Source organism: Bombina bombina, chromosome 2, assembly GCF_027579735.1.
Source record: "Bombina bombina isolate aBomBom1 chromosome 2, aBomBom1.pri, whole genome shotgun sequence".
Taxonomy (NCBI): domain Eukaryota; kingdom Metazoa; phylum Chordata; class Amphibia; order Anura; family Bombinatoridae; genus Bombina; species Bombina bombina.
Window position 1 is genome coordinate 1348090374 of NC_069500.1, and position 26569 is coordinate 1348116942.

Here is a 26569-nt window from a genome sequence, read left to right on the forward strand (position 1 = left end):
ACCGCCCCCATGATTCTCCAATCATAACGTAACTACTAGGGGCGTGTGAGTAGACCGAGATCTAACTGGCTGTTAGCCGTAATACTGAGCGATGACGTGATGTATATTCTCGTGTGTACGACTATAAGCAAAGAGATACATCTATGTAATTCAGCCGTTTAGAATGTGACCAGCAAGTGACGTGCAAAGAGGAGAAGGAAACGTGGCGTGGCTTATAGTCATACACATGAGAATATACATCACGTCATCGCTCAATATTACGGCTAACAGCCAGTTAGATCTCGGTCTACTCACACGCCCCTAGTAGTTACGTTATGATTGGAGACTCATGGGGGGCGGTTTTGCCGAACAGATGTGATTGGTTAGTGAACCGGTAGTTCAGTGCTATAAGAAGGGGTGGCACCCGGGCCTCAGTTTGTCCTGCCACATTGAAAAAGGCTGATATCACAGCCGAAACGCGTTTGTGCTCTATGTAAGCACCTCGGTGCACATACTTTGGTTTTAAATTTTTGCTGTCCCTTGTCCCTGTCACCTGAAGCCGAGGGAGCAGTTATCGGCTAGGAAACAGGGGGATAAGGTGATTAGCAGTTTTGTGGGTACTGTTTTGATTAAAGGTCTATTTTTTAACTGTTACTTATTAAAAATTCAATTTTTTAATTACTAGTAGTAGGAATGAGTGCTATATAAACCCAACTCTTGAGGTTCTCTTACTTCTTCTGTCTCGCTTTACAGGGTTGCTGCCAGCACACATCAAGAAGAGCTGCGAGAGCCATCTGGACCACATGCAGTAATTTAGCTGCTGCTTGCTGGTCTTACCACTGCGCAAGCAAATACAACTGGGTCATGAGCACTGATGTATTTGATAAGTAATGACAAGCTGCTTCCTGCTCTCACATACCTAACGCTGTCTCCACTGGCCTCATCCCCTATTCATTAGGCTTCCTTACTGAAGACCCATTGGTAAATTCTGCCCACGCCAAGCTACTCGGCCTAGAGGTGATGCAACAGCACTGGGTTACATTTTTAGGTGTGGCTGGCATCGGTGTGCAGTGGCCGGTGGGGGGGCACCCATGGGAGTCTTAGGGTCTCCAAATCAGTTCGCCAAGGCCTATTCTTAAGGAGCCAGTGGGATCCTAGCAGCCAGGTTTGTCAAGCTCTGGCTTAGATCAAAGCACAAGCTCAATTACAGCTGTCCCTAACTGGCCACAGCAAATGAGACCAGGAACACGAGTTCCAAAAGGCTTTTCAAATGATATATCCAAAAAATGCGTTAGATTTGCAGAACCTTGTAAATTACACTAACAAAAAGGCAGTGCTAAAATTACATTAAAACATTTCTTCTGCATACAGATATTTTGCAATGAAGTGTAGTTACAAAAACTGACCTTTAAATTCCATTACAACTTTATTATCAATCAATGCAACACAGATAAACCTGAAAATAATAGAGCCTTAGTGTGCTATCACCCTGTACAAAAAAATAAACATTTAAAAAGGGACAGTCTAGTCAAAATTAAACTTTTATGATTCAGATAGGGCACTTTAAAACAACTTTCCAATTTACTTTTATCATCAAATTTGCTTTGTTCTCTTTGTTGAAAGCTAAACCTAGGTAGATTCATATGCTAATTTCTAAACCAAGAAAGAAGTAAACTGAAATAAGGGGGCAGCAAGCAGAAGCTTAGATAAAAAGATAATAACACAGATAAAAGTATATTAATAAAACCGTGTTGGTTATGCAAAACTGGGGAACGGATAACAAAGATTATCTTTTTAAAAACTAAAAATGATTTAAAAGACCACTCAACGCAGTAGAATAACATAATTAACAAGTGCACAATAAAAAAAACGACAATAATTTAACACCTAGTCTGAATTTCAAATAAGCAGCAGATTTTTTTCTGATAAATCTATGTGCTGGCTCCTAGGAACTCCACGTGCGTGAGCACAGTGTTATCTATATGAAATACATGAACCAACACCCTCTAGTGGAGACAAACTGTCAAAATGCCCTGAGCTAAGAGGCGGCCTTCAAGGGCTTAGAAATTAGCATATGAACCCCCTAGATTTAGCTTTCAACCAAGATAAGAAAGCAAGATTGGTGATAGAAGTAAATTGGTAAATTGTTTAAAATGACATGCCCTATCTAAATAATGAAAGTATGGTTTTGGACTAGACTGTCCCTTTAATAAAGTCAACTCCAGACTGTCAAAACACTGCTGATTCTGAGCTGAAGAATAGCTGGCAATTACACACATATGCCCTTCCTTACTGGTTCAGCTGCTATACATTCAAGAGCTGTGTTTACGTTTAACACCCTTTGTATAGCAACAGTAAAATAATAAAATGGTTTAGCACTTCTTGAATAGTTTATTATTATAGTGCATTTAACTATCAAAATGAGAGTAAATTGTGACCTTTTTGGTATTTTATATAAATAATTAAAACCACCAGCTAAAGTTATTTTATGTGTTTTGCACCTTGGTTTAAATATTTGCTATGAAGCAAAAAGTGCATGAAATGAAGGTTACATATTTCACCACAAAGATAAATATTTGCCATGATCTAGTTAACTAAAATAATAATTAGTAGAAATTAGAGTTTACACCCACTCAGTTTTATTATAGTGATTACCAAATCAAATAAACCATGTGTTTTGTTCATTAGCGTTACTATATTAATTTCAAAACAGTTCACCAGCATAGCAGTGCAGATCTGGAGGGCCTCAATTAGTCTCCCGAACAGATACTGTGCAGTTCACATGTCAGTAAATACACAAGATATGTAATATGTGCAAACTGCAGTCAATAAATATCTTGCACAACACAAAAGGACATTCTAATGTAAATGTGACAAGTTCTTGCATATGTGTGTGTGTATGTATATATATATATATATATATATATATATATTACACATACACATACATACATACACAGCTTAGCTGGGCATTTGAGTACAGGTAAACAAAACCCTCTTAAGGATTTTTTATGGACTGAATGACCCTCTATGTATAACTGATGTTGCTGAGGTTTGTCTCTGTCTTGATGTCACATGACAATGATATCTATTTGCTCATCCCCTGTTTAAATCCTATGTTATAGTGACATTAAAGGGACATAAAAGAACAATAATAAAAAGCTCTGTGTTATTCCACAAATGCTTGCCTGCTACATCTTTATCTCTTTCATTATTTTATCATTGCACAAATGTTCCTTTGCAATTTCCTACTTGTACAGGACTAGTGGAAATTCCAAGATAGAAAGATATGTGTGATACAATATATGATGGGAAATAATGTTTGTGTATGTACAGTATAAAGAAACACACAAGCCCAGGATTTCTCATCAGTTTTTGTATACTATATATCAGTATGCATTTGCTGTTTAGCTGTATCGCTGTTGTAAGATCAAAGCAAAAGCGAAAAAAAAAAAAAACTACAGCAACTGCATTAGAAGGCCGCATTGATGCACTCGGGCATTAGACTGGAAAAGCTTGTAAATATTTTCTAAACATTACAAAATTAAATTCTTATATGAACATGCAGCAAAATTCCAGGATTCTAGTTACTAAGGCTGTAAAATCATACTTCTAACCACTAAATTAGTTATACACAAACACATATACATACATATACACACATACACTTTTGTTTATTAAAATTGCTCTATTTACTACAAATAAAACATATTCAATACACAGTTAGTGTTAATGGAAACAGAAAATCTATGAAGTCCTGCATCCCACTCACCTTGGCTATAAGTCTCATGCTGGCCTAACAGATGTCATATTAAAGATTTATTACATTTTTTATTAAAAATGATATTCCTGGCTGTTACTAAAACCATCTTTAGTTCTGATTTTATAACCATAATTAAAATGAAGAATGGTACCTTTCATTAGGATTCATTTCCCAGACATGTAGGGGTTAACCTATCAAATATCACTGTCAACACTAAGATAGGTTATTTTTGGGTCTAATTATTCCATTCACTCAGAGAGGGTCCATAGTAAAAGGGAAAATGATATTAACTTATTAAACCCCTTAGAGGGATAATCTTTTAAATATCATAAAGTAAAAAAATAAAATTAAAAAAATCAATGAAAAATGTTATTCACTAGATTTAATTAAATGTCAACCTTCTAGACTTTAAAGAGTTAATCTGTCAAAATCACTAGTATAATAAAGTGGCATATGCTGATACAAGCCACTAAAGCCTTGAAAGGGTTAAGTTGTCAAATGGCAATAAGAATATACAATACCAAAAGGTGATGGAGAGTTATTAGTTCTCTACTTAACCCCAGAAAGAATGTACCTGTCAAGTATCAGAGTAGAAAACACTAAAATAGGCTGTGATATATGGTATCTTATTAATGCCATGAATGGGAGAACTTATCAAATGACATTGGGGCAAGACTATACTGAGTATTTATTCCAGTACTCGTTAAATCCCTACAGTCTTGATTGGGTTAATCTGTCAAATCAGCAATTTTCTTTGAAGATGCCTTTTGTACTTTCCTGTGATCTCATGATCAGCAGACAGGCAGAGGAACACCAACGGGGGCATAATTTAAGGTACACCCCCTCTAGTCCAAGATGCCACCCACCCTTAACCTCTTGGATGCCAGAGAAGAAAAAGTAAAAACTACGTTGCGTCCCCATGAAGAAGCCAAGGAATTCATGTACCCGTCTAAGATCACTAACAAAGGGGCTGCAGCAGCCTACAATTGATGAACATGTTACACTTGAAGTAGTGACACTGCAATCCAATCTGGGATCTTGGGTTATTTAACTCTTACAGCCCCAGCCCTACTAGGGAGCAGTCTGCTGCCCCTCTTTATAGGGGCTGATCCTCCCTGTAAGAGGTAATGCAGCGTGACACACCTTTAAAGTTGGATACTCCTGAACCTTCAGAGCCATAGAGAGCTGAGCAGCTGATTCCTGGACCGCCATCTTGGACTAGGAAGGGGGGCGGGGTTGACAACACTAGCTGGAAGCTACATGCCCACACTCCTGTGCATCATGGGTAATAATGGACACCCACAAACGAAAAGTATTTAAATAAACACTTGTTATTTCAGTTAACAGCGTATTAGAGAAATGTTGCCAGCGAACAATTCATCAGTAAAGCAGCAAAACAATTACTAAGAAGTGCTGGCACTAGCACGCTATGTCAATCCTAACTCAGATCGTAGGGCACTGACAGGCATTGTTTGTAGCCAATAGTATTGCAACATCTACGGTGTTCCCCAATCAGACATGCAGCTGTTTTGACACTGCAAGCCTGTGACGTAACAATGAAAGTAGGTGTGAACCACTAAAAAGAGACAGTTGACCAATCATCTTTGTGGAATGTCTGTAGAGGAATGCATTGCCTCCAATAAACAATCATTTCTAAGGGAACGTCCGCCCAACTTGTTTTGATATATGTGGAGGGAGGCGTGTCACATAGAGGAATTTTGACAGAGGCGTTAACCAATAGGAGTCGGTATAGTTTATGCCACTACCAATAGCAAGGAGCTCAGTGCAGCTAAAGAGAGAAGGTTCTATTAGTAGAGTATTCCAGTGTTGTGTATGCGCTGTCACGTCATGTAAGAGATATTTGTGCTGTGCATGCGCTGTCGGTCATGTAAGAGATATTTGTGCTGTGCTATGCGCTGTCACGTAATGTAAGAGATATTTGTGCTGTGCATGTGCTGTCACGTCATGTAAGAGATATTTGTGCTGTGTATGTGCTGTCACGTCATGTAAGAGATATTTGTGCTGTGTATGCGCTGTCACGTCATGTAAGAGATATTTGTGCTGTGTATGTGCTGTCATGTAAGAGATATTTGTGCTGTGTATGCGCTGTCACGTCATGTAAGATATTTGTGCTGTGTATGCGCTGTCACGTCATGTAAGAGATATTTGTGCTGTGTATGCGCTGTCACGTCATGCAAGAGATATTTGTGCTGTGCATGTGTTGTCACGTCATGTAAGAGATATTTGTGCTGTGTATGTGCTGTCACGTCATGTAAGAGATATTTGTGCTGTGCATGTGCTTGTCACGTCATGTAAGAGATATTTGTGCTGTGTATGTGCGCTGTCACGTCATGTAAGAGATATTTGTGCTGTGTATGCTGCTGTCACGTCATGTAAGAGATATTTGTGCTGTGTATGCGCTGTCACGTCATGTAAGAGATATTTGTGCTGTGTATGCGCTGTCACGTCATGTAAGAGATATTTGTGCTGTGTATGCGCTGTCAGGTCATGTAAGAGATATTTGTGCTGTGTATGTGCTGTCTGGTCATGTAAGAGATATTTGTGCTGTGTATGTGCTGTCAGGTCATGTAGAGATATTTGTGCTGTGTGTGCGCTGTCACGTCATGTAAGAGATATTTGTGCTGTGTATGCGCTGTCACGTCATGTAAGAGATATTTGTGCTGTGTATGCGCTGTCACGTCATGTAAGAGATATTTGTGCTGTGTATGCGCTGTCAGGTCATGTAAGAGATATTTGTGCTGTGTATGCGCTGTCTGTCATGTAAGAGATATTTGTGCTGTGTATGTGCTGTCTGGTCATGTAAGAGATATTTGTGCTGTGCATGTGCTGTCACGTCATGTAAGAGATATTTGTGCTGTGTATGCGCTGTCTGGTCATGTAAGAGATATTTGTGCTGTGTATGCGCTGTCTGGTCATGTAAGAGATATTTGTGCTGTGTATGCGCTGTCATGTAAGAGATATTTGTGCTGTGCATGTGCTGTCACGTCATGTAAGAGATATTTGTGCTGTGTATGCGCTGTCTGGTCATGTAAGAGATATTTGTGCTGTGTATGCGCTGTCTGGTCATGTAAGAGATATTTGTGCTGTGTATGTGCTGTCTGGTCATGTAAGAGATATTTGTGCTGTGTATGCGCTGTCACGTCATGTAAGAGATATTTGTGCTGTGCATGTGTTGTCTGGTCATGTAAGAGATATTTGTGCTGTGTATGCGCTGTCGCGTCATGTAAGAGATATTTGTGCTGTGTATGTGCTGTCTGGTCATGTAAGAGATATTTGTGCTGTGTATGTGCTGTCTGGTCATGTAAGAGATATTTGTGCTGTGTATGCGCTGTCGCGTCATGTAAGAGATATTTGTGCTGTGTATGCGCTGTCACGTCATGTAAGAGATATTTGTGCTGTGTATGTGCTGTCTGGTCATGTAAGAGATATTTGTGCTGTGTATGTGTTGTCACGTCATGTAAGAGATATTTGTGCTGTGTATGTGCTGTCTGGTCATGTAAGAGATATTTGTGCTGTGTATGTGCTGTCACGTCATGTAAGAGATATTTGTGCTGTGCATGTGCTGTCACGTCATGTAAGAGATATTTGTGCTGTGTATGTGCTGTCTGGTCATGTAAGAGATATTTGTGCTGGTGTAGTGCGCTGTCTGGTCATGTAAGAGATATTTGTGCTGTGTATGCGCTGTCTGGTCATGTAAGAGATATTTGTGCTGTGTATGTGCTGTCTGGTCATGTAAGAGATATTTGTGCTGTGTATGCGCTGTCATGTAAGAGATATTTGTGCTGTGTATGTGCTGTCAGGTCATGTAAGAGATATTTGTGCTGTGTATGTGCTGTCATGTAAGAGATATTTGTGCTGTGTATGCGCTGTCACGTCATGTAAGAGATATTTGTGCTGTGTATGCGCTGTCTGGTCATGTAAGAGATATTTGTGCTGTGTATGTGCTGTCTGGTCATGTAAGAGATATTTGTGCTGTGCATGCGCTGTCACGTCATGTAAGAGATATTTGTGCTGTGTATGTGCTGTCAGGTCATGTAAGAGATATTTGTGCTGTGTATGCGCTGTCACGTCATGTAAGAGATATTTGTGCTGTGCATGCGCTGTCACGTCATGTAAGAGATATTTGTGCTGTGTATGCGCTGTCTGGTCATGTAAGAGATATTGTGCTGTGTATGCGCTGTCACGTCATGTAAGAGATATTTGTGCTGTGTATGCGCTGTCTGGTCATGTAAGAGATATTTGTGCTGTGTATGCGCTGTCACGTCATGTAAGAGATATTTGTGCTGTGTGTGCGCTGTCTGGTCATGTAAGAGATATTTGTGCTGTGTGTGCGCTGTCTGGTCATGTAAGAGATATTTGTGCTGTGCATGCTGTCAGGTCATGTAAGAGATATTTGTGCTGTGTATGCGCTGTCAGGTCATGTAAGAGATATTTGTGCTGTGTGTGCGCTGTCTGGTCATGTAAGAGATATTTGTGCTGTGCATGCGCTGTCAGGTCATGTAAGAGATATTTGTGCTGTGTGTGCGCTGTCTGGTCATGTAAGAGATATTTGTGCTGTGTATGCGCTGTCACGTCATGTAAGAGATATTTGTGCTGTGTGTGCGCTGTCTGGTCATGTAAGAGATATTTGTGCTGTGTATGTGCTGTCTGGTCATGTAAGAGATATTTGTGCTGTGCATGTGCTGTCACGTCTTGTAAGAGATATTTGTGCTGTGTATGCGATGTCTGGTCATGTAAGAGATATTTGTGCTGTGCATGCGCTGTCACGTCATGTAAGATATATGTGTGCTGTGTATGCGCTGTCACGTCATGTAAGAGATATTTGTGCTGTGTGTGCGCTGTCTGGTCATGTAAGAGATATTTGTGCTGTGCATGCGCTGTCACGTCATGTAAGAGATATTTGTGCTGTGCACGTGTTGTCACGTCATGTAAGAGATATTTGTGCTGTGTGTGCGCTGTCTGGTCATGTAAGAGATATTTGTGCTGTGTATGCGCTGTCACGTCATGTAAGAGATATTTGTGCTGTGCATGTGCTGTCACGTCATGTAAGATATTTGTGCTGTGTATGCGCTGTCTGGTCATGTAAGAGATATTTGTGCTGTGTATGTGCTGTCTGGTCATGTAAGATATTTGTGCTGTGCATGTGCTGTCACGTCATGTAAGAGATATTTGTGCTGTGTGTATGCGCTGTCACGTCATGTAAGAGATATTTGTGCTGTGTATGCGCTGTCACGTCATGTAAGAGATATTTGTGCTGTGCATGCGCTGTCACGTCATGTAAGAGATATTTGTGCTGTGTATGCGCTGTCGCGTCATGTAAGAGATATTTGTGCTGTGCATGTGTTGTCACGTCATGTAAGAGATATTTGTGCTGTGCATGTGCTGTCACGTCATGTAAGAGATATTTGTGTTGTCACGTCATGTAAGAGATATTTGTGCTGTGCATGCGCTGTCACGTCATGTAAGAGATATTTGTGCTGTGTATGCGCTGTCACGTCATGTAAGAGATATTTGTGCTGTGTGTGCGCTGTCACGTCATGTAAGAGATATTTGTGCTGTGTATGCGCTGTCACGTCATGTAAGAGATATTTGTGCTGTGTATGCGCTGTCACGTCATGTAAGAGATATTTGTGCTGTGCATGCGCTGTCACGTCATGTAAGAGATATTTGTGCTGTGTATGCGCTGTCACGTCATGTAAGAGATATTTGTGCTGTGTATGCGCTGTTGCGTCATGTAAGAGATATTTGTGCTGTGCATGTGTTGTCACGTCATGTAAGAGATATTTGTGCTGTGCATGTGCTGTCACGTCATGTAAGAGATATTTGTGCTGTGCATGCGCTGTCGCGTCATGTAAGAGATATTTGTGCTGTGTATGTGTTGTCACGTCATGTAAGAGATATTTGTGCTGTGTATGTGTTGTAACGTCATGTAAGAGATATTTGTGCTGTGTATGTGCTGTCTGGTCATTAGAGATATTTGTGCTGTGTATGCGCTGTCACGTCATGTAAGGTATTTGTGCTGTGTATGTGCTGTCAGGTCATGTAAGAGATATTTGTGCTGTGTATGCGCTGTCAGGTCATGTAAGAGATATGTGTGCTGTGTATGCGCTGTCACGTCATGTAAGAGATATTTGTGCTGTGTATGTGCTGTCACGTCATGTAAGAGATATTTGTGCTGTGCATGTGCTGTCACGTCATGTAAGATATTTGTGCTGTGTATGCGCTGTCTGGTCATGTAAGAGATATTTGTGCTGTGTATGTGCTGTCTGGTCATGTAAGATATTTGTGCTGTGTATGCGCTGTCACGTCATGTAAGATATTTGTGCTGTGTATGCGCTGTCACGTCATGTAAGAGATATTTGTGCTGTCACGTCATGTAAGATATTTGTGCTGTGTATGCGCTGTCACGTCATGTAAGAGATATTTGTGCTGTGCATGTGTTGTCACGTCATGTAAGAGATATTTGTGCTGTGCATGTGTTGTCACGTCATGTAAGAGATATTTGTGCTGTGTATGCGCTGTCACGTCATGTAAGAGATATTTGTGCTGTGTATGCGCTGTCACGTCATGTAAGAGATATTTGTGCTGTGCACGTGTTGTCACGTCATGTAAGAGATATTTGTGCTGTGCATGTGTTGTCACGTCATGTAAGAGATATTTGTGCTGTGCATGTGTTGTCACGTCATTTAAGAGATATTTGTGCTGTGTATGCGCTGTCACGTCATGTAAGGTATTTGTGCTGTGTATGCGCTGTCACGTCATGTAAGAGATATTTGTGCTGTGTATGCGCTGTCACGTCATGTAAGAGATATTTGTGCTGTGTATGCGCTGTCACGTCATGTAAGAGATATTTGTGCTGTGTATGCGCTGTCACGTCATGTAAGAGATATTTGTGCTGTGCATGTGTTGTCACGTCATGTAAGAGATATTTGTGCTGTGCATGCGCTGTCACGTCATGTAAGAGATATTTGTGCTGTGTATGCGCTGTCACGTCATGTAAGATATTTGTGCTGTGTATGCGCTTGTCACGTCATGTAAGAGATATTTGTGCTATGCATGCGCTGTCACGTCATGTAAGAGATATTTGTGCTGTGCATGCGCTGTCATGTAAGAAATATTTGTGCTGTGTATGCGCTGTCACGTCATGTAAGAGATATTTGTGCTGTGTATGCGCTGTCACGTCATGTAAGGTATTTGTGCTGTGAATGCGCTGTCACGTCATGTAAGAGATATTTGTGCTGTGCATGCGCTGTCACGTCATGTAAGATATTTGTGCTGTGCATGCGCTGTCACGTCATGTAAGAGATATTTGTGCTTTGCATGCTGCTGTCATGTAAGAGATATTTGTGCTGTGCATGTGCTGCCACGTCATGTAAGATATTTGTGCTGTGTATGCGCTGTCACGTCATGTAAGATATTTGTGCTGTGCATGCACTGTCACGTCATGTAAGATATTTGTGCTGTGCATGCACTGTCACGTCATGTAAGATATTTGTGCTGTGCATGCGCTGTCACGTCATGTAAGAGATATTTGTGCTGTGCATGTGCTGTCACGTCATGTAAGATATTTGTGCTGTGTATGCGCTGTCACGTCATGTAAGATATTTGTGCTGTGCATGCACTGTCACGTCATGTAAGATATTTGTGCTGTGCATGCACTGTCACGTCATGTAAGATATTTGTGCTGTGCATGCACTGTCACGTCATGTAAGAGATATTTGTGCTGTGCATGCACTGTCACGTCATGTACGATATTTGTGCTGTGTATGCGCTGTCACGTCATGTAAGAGATATTTGTGCTGTGCATGCGCTGTCATGTAAGAGATATTTGTGCTGTGCATGCGCTGTCACGTCATGTAAGAGATATTTGTGCTGTGTATGCGCTGTCACGTCATGTAAGAGATATTTGTGCTGTGTATGCGCTGTCTGGTCATTAGAGATATTTGTGCTGTGTATGCGCTGTCACGTCATGTAAGAGATATTTGTGCTGTGCATGCACTGTCACATCATGTAAGAGATATTTGTGCTGTGCATGCGCTGTCACGTCATGTAAGAGATATTTGTGCTGTGTATGCACTGTCACATCATGTAAGAGATATTTGTGCTGTGTATGCGCTGTCACGTCATGTAAGAGATATTTGTGCTGTGCATGCACTGTCACATCATGTAAGAGATATGTGTGCTGTGTATGCGCTGTCACGTCATGTAAGAGATATTTGTGCTGTGTATGCGCTGTCACGTCATGTAAGATATTTGTGCTGTGTATGCGCTGTCATGTAAGATATTTGTGCTGTGCATGTGCTGTCACGTCATGTAAGATATTTGTGCTGTGCATGCGCTGTCACGTCATGTAAGAGATATTTGTGCTGTCATGTAAGAGATATTTGTGCTGTGCATGCGCTGTCATGTAAGATATTTGTGCTGTGCATGCGCTGTCACGTCATGTAAGAGATATTTGTGCTGTGTATGCGCTGTCACGTCATGTAAGAGATATTTGTGCTGTGTATGCGCTGTCACGTCATGTAAGAGATATTTGTGCTGTGCATGTGCTGTCCACGTCATGTAAGAGATATTTGTGCTGTGTATGCTGCTGTCCTGGTCATGTAAGAGATATTTGTGCTGTGTATTCGCTGTCTCGGTCATGTAAGAGATATTTGTGCTGTGCATGCTGCTGTCACGTCATGTAAGAGATATTTGTGCTGTGTATGCGCTGTCACGGTCATGTAAGAGATATTTGTGCTGTGTATGCGCTGTCACGTCATGTAAGAGATATTTGTGCTGTGTATGCGCTGTCAGCGTCATGTAAGAGATATTTGTGCTGTGCATGCTGCTTGTCACGTCATGTAAGAGATATTTGTGCTGTGTATGCGCTGTCAGGTCATGTAAGAGTATTTGTGCTGTGTATGCGCTGTCACGTCATGTAAGAGATATTTGTGCTGTGTATGCGCTGTCACGTCATGTAAGAGATATTTGTGCTGTGTATGCTGCTGTCAGGTCATGTAAGAGATATTTGTGCTGTGCATGTGTTGTCACGTCATGTAAGAGATATTTGTGCTGTGTATGCGCTGTCTGGTCATGTAAGAGATATTTGTGCTGTGCTATGTGCTGTCACGTCATGTAAGAGATATTTGTGCTGTGCATGTGCTGTCACGTCATGTAAGAGATATTTGTGCTGTGTATGTGCTGTCACGGTCATGTAAGAGATATTTGTGCTGTGTATGCGCTGTCAGGTCATGTAAGAGATATTTGTGCTGTGTATGCGCTGTCACGTCATGTAAGAGATATTTGTGCTGTGTATGCGCTGTCACGGTCATGTAAGAGATATTTGTGCTGTGTATGCGCTCCGTCATGTAAGAGATATTTGTGCTGTGTATGTGCTGTCAGGTCATGTAAGAGATATTTGTGCTGTGTATGTGCTGTCACTGTAAGAAGATATTTGTGCTGTGTATGCGCTGTCACGTCATGTAAGAGATATTTGTGCTGTGTATGCGCCTGTCTGGTCATGTAAGAGATATTTGTGCTGTGTATGCTGCTGTCTGGTCATGTAAGAGATATTTGTGCTGTGCATGCGCTGTCACGTCATGTAAGAGATATTTGTGCTGTGTATGTGCTGTCTGGTCATGTAAGAGATATTTGTGCTGTGTATGCGCTGTCACGTCATGTAAGAGATATTTGTGCTGTGCATGCGCTGTCACGTCATGTAAGAGATATTTGTGCTGTGTATGCGCTGTCTGGTCATGTAAGAGATATTGTGCTGTGTATGCGCTGTCACGTCATGTAAGAGATATTTGTGCTGTGTATGCGCTGTCTGGTCATGTAAGAGATATTTGTGCTGTGTATGCGCTGTCACGTCATGTAAGAGATATTTGTGCTGTGCATGCGCTGTCACGTCATGTAAGAGATATTTGTGCTGTGTATGCGCTGTCACGTCATGTAAGAGATATTTGTGCTGTGTATGCGCTGTCACGTCATGTAAGGTATTTGTGCTGTGTATGCGCTGTCACGTCATGTAAGAGATATTTGTGCTGTGTATGCGCTGTCACGTCATGTAAGAGATATTTGTGCTGTGCATGCGCTGTCACGTCATGTAAGAGATATTTGTGCTGTGCATGCGCTGTCACGTCATGTAAGAGATATTTGTGCTGTGTATGCGCTGTCACGTCATGTAAGAGATATTTGTGCTGTGTATGCGCTGTCACGTCATGTAAGAGATATTTGTGCTGTGCATGCGCTGTCACGTCATGTAAGAGATATTTGTGCTGTGCATGCGCTGTCACGTCATGTAAGAGATATTTGTGCTGTGTATGCGCTGTCACGTCATGTAAGAGATATTTGTGCTGTGCTATGCGCTGTCACGTCATGTAAGGATATTTGTGCTGTGTATGCGCTGTCACGTCATGTAAGAGATATTTGTGCTGTGCATGCGCTGTAGGTCATGTAAGAGATATTTGTGCTGTGCTATGCGCTGTCACGTCATGTAAGAGATATTTGTGCTGTGCAGTGCTTGTCACGTCATGTAAGAGATATTTGTGCTGTGTATGCGCTGTCACGGTCATGTAAGAGATATTTGTGCTGTGCTATGCGCTGTCACGTCATGTAAGAGATATTTGTGCTGTGCATGCAGCTGTCACGTCATGTAAGATATTTGTGCTGTGCATGCACTGTCACGTCATGTAAAGATATTTGTGCTGTGCATGCGCTGTCACGTCATGTAAGATATTTGTGCTGTGCATGTGCTGTCACGTCATGTAAGGATATTTGTGCTGTGTATGCGCTGTCACGTCATGTAAGAGATATTTGTGCTGTGCATGCGCTGTCACGTCATGTAAGAGATATTTGTGCTGTGCTATGCGCTGTCACGTCATGTAAGAGATATTTGTGCTGTGTATGCGCTGTCGCGTCATGTAAGAGATATTTGTGCTGTGCATGCTGCTGTCACGTCATGTAAGAGATATTTGTGCTGTGCATGCTGCTGTCACGTCATGTAAGAGATATTTGTGCTGTGTATGCCTGTCACGTCATGTAGAGATATTTGTGCTGTGCATGCGCTGTCACGTCATGTAAGAGATATTTGTGCTGTGTATGCGCTGTCACGTCATGTAAGAGATATTTGTGCTGTGTATGCGCTGTCACGTCATGTAAGAGATATTTGTGCTGTGTATGCGCTGTCACGTCATGTAAGAGATATTTGTGCTGTGTATGTGCTGTCACGTCATGTAAGAGATATTTGTGCTGTGCATGCTGCTGTCACGTCATGTAAGAGATATTTGTGCTGTGTATGCGCTGTCACGTCATGTAAGAGATATTTGTGCTGTGTATGCGCTGTCGCGTCATGTAAGAGATATTTGTGCTGTGTATGCGCTGTCACGTCATGTAAGAGATATTTGTGCTGTGTATGCGCTGTCACGTCATGTAAGAGATATTTGTGCTGTGCATGCGCTGTCCACGTCATGTAAGAGATATTTGTGCTGTGCATGCGCTGTCACGTCATGTAAGAGATATTTGTGCTGTGTATGCTGCTGTCACGTCATGTAAGAGATATTTGTGCTGTGCATGCCGCTGTCACGTCATGTAAGATATTTGTGCTGTGCATGCGCTGTCACGTCATGTAAGATATTTGTGCTGTGTATGCGCTGTCACGTCATGTAAGATATTTGTGCTGTGTATGCGCTGTCACGTCATGTAAGATATTTGTGCTGTGCATGCACTGTCACGTCATGTAAGATATTTGTGCTGTGCTATGCGCTGTCACGTCATGTAAGAGATATTTGTGCTGTGCATGCGCTGTCATGTAAGATATTTGTGCTGTGCATGCGCTGTCATGTAAGAGATATTTTGTGCTGTGCTATGTGCTGGTCTCGGTCATGTAAGATATTTGTGCTGTGTATGCGCTGTCACGTCATGTAAGATATTTGTGCTGTGTATGCGCTGTCACGTCATGTAAGAGTTATTTGCTGCCTGTCACGTCATGTAAGATATTTGTGCTGTGTATGCGCTGTCACGTCATGTAAGAGATATTTGTGCTGTGCATGTGCTTGTCACGTCATGTAAGAGATATTTGTGCTGTGCATGCTGCTTGTCACGTCATGTAAGAGATATTTGTGCTGTGTATGCGCTCTGTCACGTCATGTAAGAGATATTTGTGCTGTGTATGCGCTTGTCACATCATGTAAGAGATATTTGTGCTGTGCAGTGTTGTCACGTCATGTAAGAGATATTTGTGCTGTGCATGTGCTTGTCACGTCATGTAAGAGATATTTGTGCTGTGCATGCTGCTTGTCACGTTCATGTAAGAGATATTTGTGCTGTGTATGCGCTGTCACGTCATGTAAGAGATATTTGTGCTGTGTATGCGCTGTCACGTCATGTAAGGTATTTGTGCTGTGTATGCGCTGTCACGTCATGTAAGAGATATTTGTGCTGTGTATGCGCTGTCACGTCATGTAAGAGATATTTGTGCTGTGTATGCGCTGTCACGTCATGTAAGAGATATTTGTGCTGTGCATGTGTTGTCACGTCATGTAAGAGATATTTGTGCTGTGCATGCGCTGTCACGTCATGTAAGAGATATTTGTGCTGTGTATGCGCTGTCACGTCATGTAAGAGATATTTGTGCTGTGTATGCGCTGTCACGTCATGTAAGAGATATTTGTGCTGTGCATGCGCTGTCACGTCATGTAAGAGATATTTGTGCTGTGCATGCGCTGTCACGTCATGTAAGAATATTTGTGCTGTGTATGCACTGTCACGTCATGTAAGATATTTGTGCTGTGCATGCGCTGTCACGTCATGTAAGATATTTGTGCTGTGTATGCGCTGTCACGTCATGTAAGAGATATTTGTGCTGTGCATGCGCTGTCATGTAAGAGATATTTGTGCTGTGCATGTGCTGTCATGTTAGAAGATATTTGTGCTGTGCATGCTGCCACGTCATGTAAGATATTTGTGCTGTGTATGCGCTGTCACGTCATGTAGAGATATTTGTGCTGTGCATGCACTGTCACGTCATGTAAGATATTTGTGCTGTGCATGCACTGTCACGTCATGTAAGAGATATTTGTGCTGTGCATGCGCTGTCACGTCATGTAAGAGATATTTGTGCTGTGCATGTGCTGTCACGTCATGTAAGATATTTGTGCTGTGTATGCGCTGTCACGTCATGTAAGATATTTGTGCTGTGCATGCACTGTCACGTCATGTAAGATATTTGTGCTGTGCATGCATGTCACGTCATGTAAGAGTTATTTGTGCTGTGCATGCACTGTCACGTCATGTAGATATTTGTGCTGTGTATGCGCTGTCACGTCATGTAAGAGATATTTGTGCTGTGCATGCGCTGTCATGTAAGAGATATTTGTGCTGTGCATGCGCTGTCACGTCATGTAAGAGATATTTGTGCTGTGTATGCGCTGTCACGTCATGTAAGAGATATTTGTGCTGTGTATGCGCTGTCTGGTCATGTAAGAGATATTTGTGCTGTGTATGCGCTGTCACGTCATGTAAGAGATATTTGTGCTGTGAATGCACTGTCACATCATGTAAGAGATATTTGTGCTGTGCATGCGCTGTCACGTCATGTAAGAGATATTTGTGCTGTGTATGCACTGTCACATCATGTAAGAGATATTTGTGCTGTGTATGCGCTGTCACGTCATGTAAGAGATATTTGTGCTGTGCATGCACTGTCACATCATGTAAGAGATATTTGTGCTGTGTATGCGCTGTCACGTCATGTAAGAGATATTTGTGCTGTGTATGCGCTGTCACGTCATTTAAGATATTTGTGCTGTGTATGCGCTGTCATGTCAGATATTTGTGCTGTGCTTGTGCTGTCACGTCATGTAAGATATTTGTGCTGTGCATGCGCTGTCACGTCATGTAAGAGATATTTGTGCTGTCATGTAAGAGATATTTGTGCTGTGCATGCGCTGTCATGTAAGATATTTGTGCTGTGCATGCGCTGTCACGTCATGTAAGAGATATTTGTGCTGTGCATGTGCTGTCACGTCATGTAAGATATTTGTGCTGTACATGCGCTGTCACGTCATGTAAGAGATATTTGTGCTGTCATGTAAGAGATATTTGTGCTGTGCATGCGCTGTCACGTCATGTAAGATATTTGTGCTGTGCATGCACTGTCACGTCTTGTAAGATATTTGTGCTGTGTATGCGCTGTCACGTCATGTAAGAGATATTTGTGCTGTGTATGCGCTGTCACGTCATGTAAGATATTTGTGCTTTGCATGCGCTGTCACGTCATGTAAGATATTTGTGCTGTGTATGCGCTGTCACGTCATGTAAGAGATATTTGTGCTGTGTATGCGCTGTCACGTCATGTAAGGTATTTGTGCTGTGTATGCGCGTCACGTCATGTAAGAGATATTTGCTGTGTATGCGCTGTCACGTCATGTAAGAGATATTTGTGCTGTGTATGCGCTGTCACGTCATGTAAGAGATATTTGTGCTGTGCATGTGTTGTCACGTCATGTAAGAGATATTTGTGCTGTGCATGCGCTGTCACGTCATGTAAGAGATATTTGTGCTATGCATGCGCTGTCACGTCATGTAAGAGATATTTGTGCTATGCATGCGCTGTCATGTAAGAAATATTTGTGTTGTGCATGTGCTGTCACGTCATGTAAGATATTTGTGCTGTGCATGCGCTGTCACGTCATGTAAGAGATATTTGTGCTGTGCTATGCACTGTCACATCATGTAAGAGATATTTGTGCTGTGTATGCACTGTCACATCATGTAAGAGATATTTGTGCTGTGTATGCGCTGTCACGTCAGCCCTGTGCTGTGCATGCACTGTCACGTCATGTAAGATATTTGTGCTGTGCATGCACTGTCACGTCATGTAAGAGATATTTGTGCTGTGTATGCGCTGTCACGTCATGTAAGATATTTGTGCTGTGTATGCGCTGTCATGTAAGATATTTGTGCTGTGCATGTGCTGTCACGTCATGTAAGATATTTGTGCTGTGCATGCGCTGTCACGTCATGTAAGAGATATTTGTGCTGTCATGTAAGAGATATTTGTGCTGTGCATGCGCTGTCATGTAAGATATTTGTGCTGTGCATGCGCTGTCACGTCATGTAAGAGATATTTGTGCTGTGCATGCGCTGTCACGTCATGTAAGATATTTGTGCTGTGCATGCGCTGTCACGTCATGTAAGAGATATTTGTGCTGTCATGTAAGAGATATTTGTGCTGTGCATGCGCTGTCACGTCATGTAAGATATTTGTGCTGTGCATGCACTGTCACGTCTTGTAAGATATTTGTGCTGTGTATGCGCTGTCACGTCATGTAAGAGATATTTGTGCTGTGTATGCGCTGTCACGTCATGTAAGATATTTGTGCTTTGCATGCGCTGTCACGTCATGTAAGATATTTGTGCTGTGTATGCGCTGTCACGTCATGTAAGAGATATTTGTGCTGTGTATGCGCTGTCACGTCATGTAAGGTATTTGTGCTGTGTATGCGCTGTCACGTCATGTAAGAGATATTTGTGCTATGTATGCGCTGTCACGTCATGTAAGAGATATTTGTGCTGTGTATGCGCTGTCACGTCATGTAAGAGATATTTGTGCTGTGCATGTGTTGTCACGTCATGTAAGAGATATTTGTGCTGTGCATGCGCTGTCACGTCATGTAAGAGATATTTGTGCTATGCATGCGCTGTCACGTCATGTAAGAGATATTTGTGCTGTGCATGCGCTGTCATGTAAGAAATATTTGTGCTGTCACGTCATGTAAGATATTTGTGCTGTGTATGCGCTGTCACGTCATGTAAGGTATTTGTGCTGTGAATGCGCTGTCACGTCATGTAAGAGATATTTGTGCTGTGCATGCGCTGTCACGTCATGTAAGAGATATTTGTGCTGTGCATGCGCTGTCATGTAAGAAATATTTGTGCTGTCACGTCATGTAAGAGATATTTGTGCTGTGTATGCGCTGTCACGTCATGTAAGGTATTTGTGCTGTGAATGCGCTGTCACGTCATGTAAGAGATATTTGTGCTGTGCATGCGCTGTCACGTCATGTAAGATATTTGTGCTGTGTATGCGCTGTCACGTCATGTAAGAGATATTTGTGCTATGCATGCGCTGTCATGTAAGAGATATTTGTGCTGTGCATGTGCTGTCATGTTAGAAATATTTGTGCTGTGCATGTGCTGCCACGTCATGTAAGATATTTGTGCTGTGTATGCGCTGTCACGTCATGTAAGATATTTGTGCTGTGCATGCACTGTCACGTCATGTAAGAGATATTTGTGCTGTGCATGCACTGTCACGTCATGTAAGATATTTGTGCTGTGCATGCACTGTCACGTCATGTAAGAGATATTTGTGCTGTGCATGTGCTGTCACGTCATGTAAGATATTTGTGCTGTGTATGCGCTGTCACGTCATGTAAGATATTTGTGCTGTGCATGCACTGTCACGTCATGTAAGAGATATTTGTGCTGTGCATGCACTGTCACGTCATGTAAGATATTTGTGCTGTGTATGCGCTGTCACGTCATGTAAGAGATATTTGTGCTGTGCATGCGCTGTCATGTAAGAGATATTTGTGCTGTGCATGCGCTGTCACGTCATGTAAGAGATATTTGTGCTGTGTATGCGCTGTCACGTCATGTAAGAGATATTTGTGCTGTGTATGCGCTGTCTGGTCATTAGAGATATTTGTGCTGTGCATGCGCTGTCACGTCATGTAAGAGATATTTGTGCTGTGTATGCACTGTCACATCATGTAAGAGATATTTGTGCCTTGTATGCGCTGTCACGTCATGTAAGAGATATTTGTGCTGTGCATGCACTGTCACATCATGTAAGAGATATGTGTGCTGTGTATGCGCTGTCACGTCATGTAAGAGATATTTGTGCTGTGTATACGCTGTCACGTCATGTAAGATATTTGTGCTGTGTATGCGCTGTCATGTAAGATATTTGTGCTGTGCATGTGCTGTCACGTCATGTAAGATATTTGTGCTGTGCATGCGCTGTCACGTCATGTAAGAGATATTTGTGCTGTCATGTAAGAGATATTTGTGCTGTGCATGCGCTGTCATGTAAGATATTTGTGCTGTGCATGCGCTGTCACGTCATGTAAGAGATATTTGTGCTGTGCATGTGCTGTCACGTCATGTAAGATATTTGTGCTGTGCATGCGCTGTCACGTCATGTAAGAGATATTTGTGCTGTCATGTAAGAGATATTTGTGCTGTGTATGCGCTGTCACGTCATGTAAGATATTTGTGCTGTGCATGCGCTGTCACGTCATGTAAGATATTTGTGCTGTGTATGCGCTGTCACGTCATGTAAGAGATATTTGTGCTGTGTATGCACTGTCACGTCATGTAAGATATTTGTGCTGTGCATGCGCTGTCACGTCATGTAAGATATTTGTGCTGTGTATGCGCTGTCACGTCATGTAAGAGATATTTGTGCTGTGTATGCGCTGTCACGTCATGTAAGAGATATGTGTGCTGTTCATGTTTGTGATGCAGGGATGCGGCAGTTTAGGGGTTAATATGTTTATTATACAGGGAGTGCAGAATTATTAGGCAAGTTGTATTTTTGACAATTAATTTTATTATTGAACAACAACCATGTTCTCAATGAACCCAAAAAACTCATTAATATCAAAGCTGAATATTTTTGGAAGTAGTTTTTAGTTTGTTTTTAGTTTTAGCTATTTTAGGGGGATATCTGTGTGTGCAGGTGACTATTACTGTGCATAATTATTAGGCAACTTAACAAAAAACAAATATATACCCATTTCAATTATTTATTTTTACCAGTGAAACCAATATAACATCTCAACATTCACAAATATACATTTCTGACATTCAAAAACAAAACTAAAACAAATCAGTGACCAATATAGCCACCTTTCTTTGCAAGGACACTCAAAAGCCTGCCATCCATGGATTCTGTCAGTGTTTTGATCTGTTCACCATCAACATTGCGTGCAGCAGCAACCACAGCCTCCCAGACACTGTTCAGAGAGGTGTACTGTTTTCCCTCACATTTGATGATGGACCACAGGTTCTCAATGGGGTTCAGATCAGGTGAACAAGGAGGCCATGTCATTAGATTTTCTTCTTTTATACCCTTTCTTGCCAGCCACGCTGTGGAGTACTTGGACGCGTGTGATGGAGCATTGTCCTGCATGTTTTTCTTGAAGGATGCAGACCTCTTCCTGTACAACTGCTTGAAGAAGGTGTCTTCCAGAAACTGGCAGTAGGACTGGGAGTTGAGCTTGACTCCATCCTCAACCCGAAAAGGCCCCACAAGCTCATATTTGATGATACCAGCCCAAACCAGTACTCCACCTCCACCTTGCTGGCGTCTAAGTCGGACTGGAGCTCTCTGCCCTTTACCAATCCAGCCACGGGCCCATCCATCTGGCCCATCAAGACTCACTCTCATTTCATCAGTCCATAAAACCTTAGAAAAATCAGTCTTGAGATATTTCTTGGCCCAGTCTTGACGTTTCAGCTTGTGTGTCTTGTTCAGTGGTGGTCGTCTTTCAGCCTTTCTTACCTTGGCCATGTCTCTGAGTATTGCACACCTTGTGCTTTTGGGCACTCCAGTGATGTTGCAGCTCTGAAATATGGCCAAACTGGTGGCAAGTGGCATCTTGGCAGCTGCACGCTTGACTTTTCTCAGTTCATGGGCAGTTATTTTGCGCCTTGGTTTTTCCACACGCTTCTTGCGACCCTGTTGACTATTTTGAATGAAACGCTTGATTGTTCGATGATCACGCTTCAGAAGCTTTGCAATTTTAAGAGTGCTGCATCCCTCTGCAAGATATCTCACTATTTTTGACTTTTCTGAGCCTGTCAAGTCCTTCTTTTGACCCATTTTACCAAAGGAAAGGAAGTTGCCTAATAATTATGCACACCTGATATAGGGTGTTGATGTCATTAGACCACACCCCTTCTCATTACAGAGATGCACATCACCTAATATGCTTAATTGATAGTAGGCTTTCGAGCCTATACAGCTTGGAGTAAGACAACATGCATAAAGAGGATGATGTGATCAAAATACTCATTTGCCTAATAATTCTGCACTCCCTGTAGTGGCGGCGATGTCTGGAGCGGCAGATTAGGGGTTAATAATTATATTTTAGTGTTTGTGATGCTGGAGGTCCTCGGTTTAGGGGTTAATAGGTAGTTTATGGGTGTTAGTGTACTTTTTAACACTTTAGTTATGAGTTTTATGCTACATCTTTGTAGCGTAAAACTCATAACTACTGACTTTAGATTGCGTTACAAATCTTCCGGGATAGGCTGTACCGATCAATTGGCCTCTCAGAAAAAGCTTGTAATACCTGTGCTAATGAAGTCCCATTGAAAAAAGACTTTACGCAAATTGCGTAAATTAATTTGCGGTACCGGTACGCCAAAAAAGTGTGCAGTGCCCCTAAACCTGCAAGGCTTGTAAAACCAGCGGGAGTGAAAAACCAGCGTTATGAGCCTTAACACTGCTTTTTTACTCATACCGCAAAACTCGTAATCTAGCCGTAAAATAGCTACAATGTAACTATTAGTTATATTGTAACTATCTTAGGGTTTATTTTACAGGTAAGTATTTAGTTTTAAATAGCAATTATTTAGTTATTAATAGTAGGCTTTATTTAGATTTATTTTAATTATATTAAAGTTAGGGTTAGGGTTAGACTTAGGTTTAGGAGTTAAAGGGACACTGTACCCAAAATGTTTCTTTTGTGATTCAGATTGAGCATGATATTTTAAGCAACTTTCTAATTTACTCCTATTATCAAATTGTCTTCATTCTCTTGGTATCTTTATTTGAAATTCAAGAATGTAAGTTTAAATGCCGGCCCATTTTTGGTGAACAACCTGGGTTGTCCTTGCTGATTGGTGGATAAATTCATCCACCAATAAAATAGTGCTGTCCAGAGTACTGAAACCAAAAAAAAGCTTAGATGCCTTCTTTTTCAAATAATGATAGCAAAAGAACGAAGAAAAATGGATAATAGGAGTAAATTAGAAAGTTGCTTAAAATTTCATGCTCAATCTGAATCACGAAATACATTTTTTGGGTACAGTGTCCCTTTAATATATTTATTTGGTGTTAGTGGTGTGGGAGGCTAGAGGTTTAGGGTTAATAACTTAAGTATGTTGGGGGCGGAAGATTAGGGGTTAATAAATTTATGTAGGTGGCAGCAACATTGGGGTGGCAGATTATGTGTTAATAAATTTATGTAGGTGGCGGCGGCAGATTAGGGGTTAATAAGTGTAGGTAGGTGGCGGCGGCGACATTGGCGGTGGCAGATTAGGGGTTAATAAGTGTAATGGAGGTGTCGGCAATGTTGGGGGCGGCAGATTAGGGGGGTTTATGTTAGGTTGTTAGGTTTAAACATACATTTTCTTTCCCCATAGGCATCAATGGGGCTGTGTTACAGAGCTTTACGCTCCGTCATTGCAGGTGTTACGTTTTTTTTTTTTTAGCCGGCTCTCCCCATTGATATCTATGGGGAAATAGTGCACGAGCACGCCAAAACAGCGCTGGTATTTGTTTTCGGTATGGAGCTCAACGCTGCTATATCGCCCACAAAATGCCGTTTTTTTGCAAACCTATAATAGCAGCGCTATTAAAGGTGAGAGGTGGAAATAACTTGCAAGTTAGTAACGAGTCAGCCATAACACAAAACTCGTAATCTAGCTGATAGTAGTTTGGTCTAATAATTGCTGAATCTGTCAGAAAAAAATATATCTACCATTAATCTTGAAATGATCCGAAAAAAGTTTGTTGTACCAAAAATTTAATTTGGACCATAATTGTGATATTTTTGGACATGATTTAAAAACTGTTTGTTGGATTCCTGGTATAAATTCTTGTCAGTATATGGCTGGGTTATAACACAATATATTGTCCTTAATTGAGTTAATCATTTCAGCATTAGCGCTATTACTTAAAGGTTCCTTATTACTGCTGATTTGTCTTTTTAATTCATTTATTTCTTGTTCATATCCTTTTTCAGCCTCACAATATCTAGCTTTTAAATTTTTATTTTTATTTTGGCATTTTTCATATTCTTCTTCTAAAGCTTTAAATTCAGCCACTAATTCCTGATTATATTTATTTAAGTCAGAAACCTTTTTATTAGCTTCTAGAACCTCTACCTTTCCGTGAATAAAGGCTTCTTCAAATTCTCGTAATGAATCATTTTCATCCCTTAGCCGTCCTAATTGTCTGTCTTGTCCTGACATTTGGCTAGACATCTCACAGCTCAAATACATTAGGATCGGCCAAGTTTTGAAAATTAATTCATCACGCCCTCTAAGTTCCGTGCATTTAATAATTCATCATCTTCAACCCACATATCTTTAACTAAATCTTTAGCCTTAGCTTTACACCCCTTAATATACATGTGGACATCATCTCCCATATCAATTCTAGTCATAAGGTGGTTCATGGCTTCGAATTTGAGAGTTTTTGCTTGAACCATTTCATGAACAGAGGATCTTGGGGAGGGCACAATTTCATCATATACAGAAATTCTAGCGTTAATTTTTGCTTAAGACATAGTTATTTTAGCGTTGTACTTAATAAGATAAAAACGCTAATACAATTTTGATCAATAAGAGAGAGGGGAAAAAAAATTATATTTAAAAAAAAAATATTAATATAAATTTAGAAATATGAAAAATTAATATTCCATCAATTTTTTAAAAAATATATATATTTTCAGAATATTAATATCAATTTTGAAATATGAAAAATTAATTTCATCAATTTTTCAAAATTAATTTTTTAATAATATTTCAAGATATTAATATTAACTCTGAAATATTTAATCACAATAAAAAAAAATAATAATTCTCTTTTTTTTAGATTATTTTTTTTTTAATAATAATTTCTATTTATTACAAATATATTATGTCAATGTGATAAATAATAATATCTCATGCAATGCCTCCAAATAATATGTCAGTATATGGCTGGGTTATAACACAATATATTTAATAATTATTCTTTAAAATATACCCCCAATAAAAATGCATATACTAAGACAATAAATTTAATATAAATTCCTGAATTATTTTTATTAGTTAATATTTATAGACACACTGAAGTACATTTGTAGGAATCAGAGTATGAGTCAATACTATACACGTTTAAAACTATTAAAATATGCTATGCAAAGTTCATAAAAGTTGCCTTATTCACAATAGCCTCCCAAATCAGAGTTGCATTTAAAATATCACAATGAGACTGAGATATAAGCCACTAACCTTCAGACTGGTACAATTTTAAGAGTGCTTAGTTAAACAATAGGACAATATACACTCTAATTGAAATACCAGAGAGTTGTATATATTATTTGTGTAAACAACCAATTCCTATGCCAATTTCTCTAAGCTGAAATAAATTCTTAGTTACATACAGTTAAGACAAATTCGAAGATATATATCTATATTTGCAAAGATAAACAACTTAGCATTTAGGATTAATTTAAAATACACAGGTTATGAATACAAGGTTAAAATACAATTTATTTCTTTAAATCTGCTACCTACAGCAACAGTGGATGTTTGTTTTAAACATTTAGCATACAAAAAGGCAAGCTTAACACTATAGAGGGCTATGAATATAATTCTAAAATATAAATAATGCTCTTTAAGTCTATCAGACATTTACCTGTAATTAGCAACCTTTTATACTTTACCAAATACTTTTGATTTAAATATCAAAAATTAGAACAATTATACATCACCAAAAATGACCAAATCGATAAGTCGGTTTCCAAAAACTTCTTGTCT

At 40.6% G+C, this 26569-nt stretch overlaps 1 protein-coding gene across 1 annotated transcript in view; it reads right to left on the minus strand.

Moving 5' to 3' along the window:
• Positions 1-5097, minus strand: part of MAEA (macrophage erythroblast attacher, E3 ubiquitin ligase) — a 245163-nt gene extending 240066 nt beyond the window's left edge. The window contains exon 1 of the mRNA XM_053704240.1: positions 4886-5097. Coding sequence (XP_053560215.1) covers positions 4886-4954 — 69 coding nt within the window. The 5' untranslated portion in view covers positions 4955-5097. The remainder of the gene's footprint in view (positions 1-4885) is intronic.
• Positions 5098-26569: the final 21472 nt, after the last annotated feature.